At 38.7% G+C, this 6,794-nt stretch overlaps 1 protein-coding gene across 1 annotated transcript in view; it reads left to right on the top strand.

Annotated features, from left to right (window-relative positions):
- The first annotated feature begins 4,581 nt into the window (after positions 1–4,581).
- Positions 4,582–6,794, top strand: part of LOC147890123 (uncharacterized) — a 33,684-nt gene continuing 31,471 nt past the window's right edge. Inside the window, exon 1 of the mRNA XM_087391118.1 lies at positions 4,582–5,250. Coding sequence (XP_087247244.1) covers positions 5,086–5,250 — 165 coding nt within the window. The 5' untranslated portion in view covers positions 4,582–5,085. The remainder of the gene's footprint in view (positions 5,251–6,794) is intronic.

The following is a 6,794-nucleotide window of genomic DNA, read 5'->3' as shown; positions in this document are numbered from 1 at the left end:
TTTTATATTATGCAATTTCAATTGTGAAATTTTTTTAATAATATGATCATTATGAATATATTCTAAAACAACTCATTCTAGCAATTGAGCACATAAGTGCAAATCAAGATGAACACCTTTAAGAGACAATGGAACAACAAAACCTTGACAAAATAATGGAAGAAAAACTTCTCACAAATACTTTAGTCCACGGCATTTATACAAGCCAATAAGTTGTTGACTTTGCAGGACACACTATTGAAATTGCACCTTCAGAAGGGTTTTCACCTTTAAGCATCTTCAAAGACAAATATTGTGAAGAGCTTTCATTTCCTATGCTATTCTTTGGAAACCCACAACAATATAACATTCCTAAACATATCTCCTACCAAGACATCACAAGGTGGGAGCTCACAAATGTAGACTGTCGATTTGCTTTTTCTATAGAAAACCTCTTCTTCAAAATAGTGAAAATTTTAGTGAGACAAGTTCTATCATCATCTTGGGTTCGCATGCGAAAAGCACAAACAAAAGGAATAGCGCTACAAGCAAAGGATGCTCTATTGGATACAAACATTGAGAAAATACTTCATTCAAACATAGGATACCGAGACTTCTTCCACCTTAGAACATCAGCAGACTACAAGCACACTTGAAAAAAAACCTTTTCGCAATGCCTAGACAATTAGGCCCCCCAACCTTCTTTGTAACACTATCAGCAGTAGAAAAACTATGGGAACCATTAATCAAAGCCATCCAAAAAATAAGATTGGACCCGCTAGAGGAAAATGCAGATTCACAAATGAATATTCACAACTTGCTTCTAGCAGATCCTGTCACCACAGCTCAATATGATGTCCACAAATTCCAAGCACTCAAAAATGTTATAAGAAAAGATGAAACAATTCTCGGGAAAGTTAGCGATTTCTTTTTTGTTACAGAATTCCAAAATAGAGGTAGCCAACACGATGATGGACTTTTGTGGATTCAAAATGCACCCACTTTTTGAATATCTTCTAATGATGAAATTGAAACTTTTGTTGACAAATACATTTCGACAAACATTTTACTTTTTCCATGTGATAAAAAAGAAATTCAAGCACACAAACATCGTAAAACATGCTTTAAGAAAAAAAATAAATGTCGATTTGGTTATCCTAGGCCACCCATGTATACGACAAAAGTCTTAGTTCCATTACAACATGACCTATGAACAAATAACCTTAAGAAACAACTTCATTTAATTAATTCAAATTTACTACAAGAAGACACATAAAAATTAGACTACTATGCATACTTAGAAACTTTATATATGACAGAAGAAGAGTAGATTTTGGTATTGCAATCATCTATTTCACAACCTACAATATTCTTAAAAATGGAACCAAAAGACATTTACACCAACAACTTCAATCCTACTCTCTCCCACTTATGGGATGCAAACACCGATATCCAATTCATTCTTGATCCTCACGGCGCAGTAGCCTACTGTACATCTTACATGATGAAAGTGGACAAAGAGAGCACTCTAGCAGTTCAACAGGCACTATCACAATGCATCGATTCCAATGCACCGCCTAACGAAAGAATAAGAAGAGTGGGTAACGCAATCTTGAATACTCAACATATAAGTTTGCAACAGGCTGTATATCTAGCACTATCCTTACCACTCTCCACATCAACACTCCACATCAACAATGCAATTTCAATACATTAATACCAATCCACCAGAGAAAAGAACATTGTTACTAAAGCATAGAGAGCAACTCCAACACTTGAACCTCGAAAGCACAAACATTTTCTTCGATGATGTTATTCTAAAATATTTGAAACGCTCAGAAAATCTACACAACATTTGCTTGGCATCCTTTGTTAGCAACTACACAATTTTTCGAAACACAACTAAAAAAAGGAAAAAAGGAAAAATCATAAGATTCAACAACTACAGCCAAAATAAATGCCCAGAAGATTACTATATAGAACAATGTCTTCTATTCCTTCCATATCACAACATTGAACCAACTCTTGAAAACATTACCTCCACATGGCATGATCTGTACAATGACAACAAACATATAATAGATCCAAACAAAATACAATTCAACAAACTCATTCCAAAAGTACCATCAAGTTCAACAACAACTACTACTACTACTACATCATCCAGTGATGTAGAAAGAAGCAAAAACATTGGAAATTACGACATTGGAATGGACTTACCAAAGAATCCACCATCTAAAAAGTATGTCAACAACAATTTCTTAACATACAAAATTCAGTCAAACAATGATTACTACACTAACTTTAGATTGCTCAACAACAAACAACGACTTATTGTCGAGGATTTAATGCTAAAGAAAAGATACTCTCCATCAAAATCATTCCATTTTTTCTTAACTGGAAACGCAGGCATAGGGAAAACATTTACGCTACTCACCATAGTGCAAGCGCTTCTGCGAAACTACTCGCACAAACTAACACACAATGTCCACTATCCAAAAGTTCTTCTTTTGGCTTACACTAGTAAAGCTGCTTTTAACATAGGTGGGATAGCTATCCATGCATCACTTCATCTTCCACTAATGGCATCCCACTACACAAGCTTCTCTACATAAAAGTTACAAGAACTATCACAATTCTATCAAGATCTTGAACTTGTTGTCTTTGACGAGGTGTCATTGATAGGACATAGCACATTAGTTGCAGCGGATCTATGCTTGCGAGAAATTAAACAGAACCACCTTCAGCCATTTGGAGGACTTGATGTTTTATTATGTAGAGACTTATTAGCCCCACAAAAGATGCATGGATCTTCATCAACCATTTAACACAAACATCAATGCAAACATCGTTCTGGAAAGATAATGTCTTCCAATATGAGCTCGCAACTCCAATGCGTCAATCAAACATGCAATTCATATCTATATTAAATAGAATTAGAACGGGAGATCATACACAAGAAGACATATCCTACATAAACAACAACTATCTAAGACAACCATTACTCAAACAAAACATTCCACACCTATTCTATACTAATGCATCAAAAGATATTCATAATAAGGAAGTGTTTCATTTGTTAGAGGATAATCCTCATATTCTAGAAGCTATTTACAAAAGACACAAGACATGCAGCAAGACCATAACAATCCCTTCAAACCCAAGCCAAACTGTTGGATTACACAAAACACTACATTTAAAACCAAGAATGATAGTAGAAATATGTTCAAGAAATCTTAATATACCAAATGGTTTGGTAAATGGAGCAGATGGAATATTCAAGCACTCCACTATAAGAAATGAACAACACGTTTGGGTATTATTCAACAACTCCAAAATAGGTAAACAAGCACGCATACAAAACTCATCCCTTTAAAACATTGACATTCCAAATACGTGGACACCAATTCAACAAATCACAAAAGAGTTCCAAATAGGTAAAAACATCTTAAACTCTATATCTCGCAAGCAATTTCCCATACAACCAGCTGCTGCTCGAACAATCCATAGATCGCAAGGGCTATCAATGGATTACCTTGCCTTTGATCCATCCCTCATTAAAACACATGGTCTAACATACACAACGCCATCGCGTATAAGAAACCCTGAAAACCTTTACCTCGTCAAACCATTGGAACGAAAGCACATCAAAGTAGATACCAATGTCCTAAAAGAAATGAAACGCCTTAAATCAGATAGACAATGGAACCTCCAACAACAAAACTTCTCCAGAGTCCAAAACAACCATGTATTGTTGTAATTCCTAAACACACGTGCATCTACTCTCATTCCACAGACATACTTAATGATAAAAGCCTCCTAGCAGCCACAATTTTATGTCTCCAAGAATTGCATATAAACCCATCAACGCAAATATCATTACCAGGATTCACATGCTTGCAAAAAACAAATGGTGTTGGTATAGCAACTTGTTACGCCAAAGACACCCAATTGGTTCAACAACATTACATCGAAGACAAAGCATCCCAATACTTACTCACTATCTTCAACACAAAATACTCTACATCTATTGCCATAATAAATGTATATAACTCTCCGTTGTCAACAATTAACACACTACTATCATCACTAGAAAAACTAATTCAAAAAATCAAAAGTAATATACCAACAACAATAATAGGAGATTTCAACATAGATTACAACAAACCAAACAATAAAAACATAAAACTAACAACTTACATGAACAACAAAAACTTTACATAATTGATTCTTCAACCAACTACAATCCATGGCTTAACTATAGATCACATATGGACAAACACAAAAAATAACCACATTTTTCACAGTTCTAACTATATATACTGGTCAAACCACTCTCTCCTTTATGCAAACATTGATTTCTCTTATAATTAAACAACACATATTTCATTATTTCTATCGATTCACGGCAGGCCTACTGAATGAAATTCATCTTGTTGTGTTGAGAACGAATAATGCAAAGGTTCATGGGACAAAGATGCAGTGAGAGTAATGTTGGGTTGACTATAAATATGCACATGTGCAACGTGTCATGAAAAAATGTAGGGAGAAAAGTGCACTGTGTGCATGCTCATGATTGACGTCATTTTATGTCGGAGAAACTCTGCTCTACTCTCCTGCCTTGAAAGTTCAGGGAGAGCGACTCTCTCGTGAATTGAGAGAGAGAGAGAGACATAGAGTATACGTTAGTGCAGAGAATTGAGACACTTACAGCCACAGAGAGTCTATGGTTGTGAGAGGAGAAAAACTACTCTCCTTGCGCAAAGCTACTTAGCGCTCAGGAAGAGCAACTCTCTCGACAGACATAGAGAATAGGTAGTGGAAGAGACGGGAGACACATAGAGTATATGGATGTGAGAAGTGAAAGGAGAGTGATGCAGAGAGCTTCCATGTGGGTACCTCTCGTGTCTAAAGTAGACATAGAGAATAGGGAGTAGAAGAGAAGGGGGACGCAGAGAGCATGTGGATGTGAGAAGTCACAAGAGAGTGACTCAAAGAGCTTCCGCCTGAAATCTTGTACAGCTTACGTTAGTTGACGGAGAAAGTAGAAGCCCATCTCGGAACTGAGATTGAAAATATACCGAACGACGACCTGCGGCACCTTGCATGGACCCTGGGAAGTACGGGTATTTGGCTAGACAGCCCGTTACAGCCAACCCACGTCCACAATATGCAGGCCGTGACCGCAGACATCAGGAGCAGGAAGATTCCGTGGGATGGCGAGTTACTTCCAGCCTATCGTACAAACGACCAAAAGCATCATTTGCAGAGGTAATGTTACGGGCGCTACGAAATCTGTTTTCACAATTTCCAAGTTCAGAGTTTGGTAAACCTACTTGGCAACATCGAAACCTGGGAGCTGTAAATCGTACATGAGGACCTGTCTTGAATAAAGTGATTTCTTCTCATGTCAAGAGCGGAATGCGGATATGCAGATGATCCATAGAACTGCATTCTTAGTGGCTTCAGCCGACATCCCTACCTACAGGCGCCTAATCCAAAGCTTCGATATCTTTCAATCATGTTATGTTGATTCTCGTTTTCAAAACCTTCCACGTTGCAACTTCCAACCAAGTCGATCTCTTGTTGTAATACGGAATGATTTCAGGATAACAAAACTTGCTTTCGCGTCAATGTTTAGTACAGACAGTGTTCTATTCAAAGCCGCTTCTTTGTACAGGCAGCTACCAGTAAACTTGTCGGCCAAACAAAGGGCAGCTTTTTTAACAAACTTACATTTAGTGGAACCAGGTTGCCTAGCTGATGAACATGTTAATTGTCTGCAAAGTCCCAACTTGCCAATCGAGTTAAGCAGACATGGCCCGGCCTGATCCATCGAAAGGTGATCAATGGGGTTGTCCAAAACCGGTTTCAAGTAGGAGTCGTAACTTGGAGATATTTCCATGGATACAGGTCTTAATTAGACAAGCAGGGGTGTAAGAGATCTGGTTGATTTGAAATATCTAATCAAGTATCCAGATATGAATGGCTTGGAAAACCCAACCACCACTATTTTTAATCCTAGGATTTGTAATACTACAACGGTAAAGGTAAAATTGTAGGTCCTAATATGCTCTATCAAGGAAAAGCTGAGGTGGTGGGCAATAATGCTCTAAGTTGTGAGTCAAATGAAGAGAGTTTTTGCTCTCCCTGTGAGTTTCCTGAACATCATTCCCACCGACTCCCTTGTATGTATAATCTGTTAGCATATAGAGGGTCTCCTGGGCCCTTCCAGGCTCTATATTAGGCCATGAAGCCCTGCCATTCGAGCCCTGCTGCAGGGCACTCCAGCCCCTCTGGCTCAGCACATCATGCTGCTCATGTGGCAGCCAGATTCGTCAGATCTGCTTTGTGCATCCATATATGATGCAGGTGGTAGCCTTTTTGCTGCCCACATGACATTACTTGATGCCTCAGATCTGCCCATGTAGCATCCTCTACCTATGCCCATGTGGTAGGCTTATGAAGACCTAACCTTATGCAGGTGTCTCTCCCCAATGTCCTTATCGGGGGCTCACATGAATTTCTCTGACATCCTTCTCCTCAAACCAATGTGGGCCTACACCCGCCCGTTCAAAGTGATGCTCCATTAGCTCCCACAGGAGAGCTCTCAGGAACAATTGAAGGGGTCCTCAAACACTGGTCTACAATCTCAAATCTTCTGCTGCTCCTGGTACAGCTCCACACAGTCCTCAGACCTCTGAGCCAACCGGGATTATAAGAATCAGAATGCCGATTGGATTTGCCACTGTCAGACAGTGTCACACTATCTGCCAGAATCTTCTACGTGCCCGGGTAACACCATGGTGTCCATC

The sequence above is a fragment of the Dipteris shenzhenensis genome, chromosome 19 (assembly GCF_047967505.1).
Source record: "Dipteris shenzhenensis isolate YYH24624 ecotype China chromosome 19, Dip_SZ_1.0, whole genome shotgun sequence".
Taxonomy (NCBI): domain Eukaryota; kingdom Viridiplantae; phylum Streptophyta; class Polypodiopsida; order Gleicheniales; family Dipteridaceae; genus Dipteris; species Dipteris shenzhenensis.
This window is presented reverse-complemented; position numbering and strand designations above follow the sequence as displayed.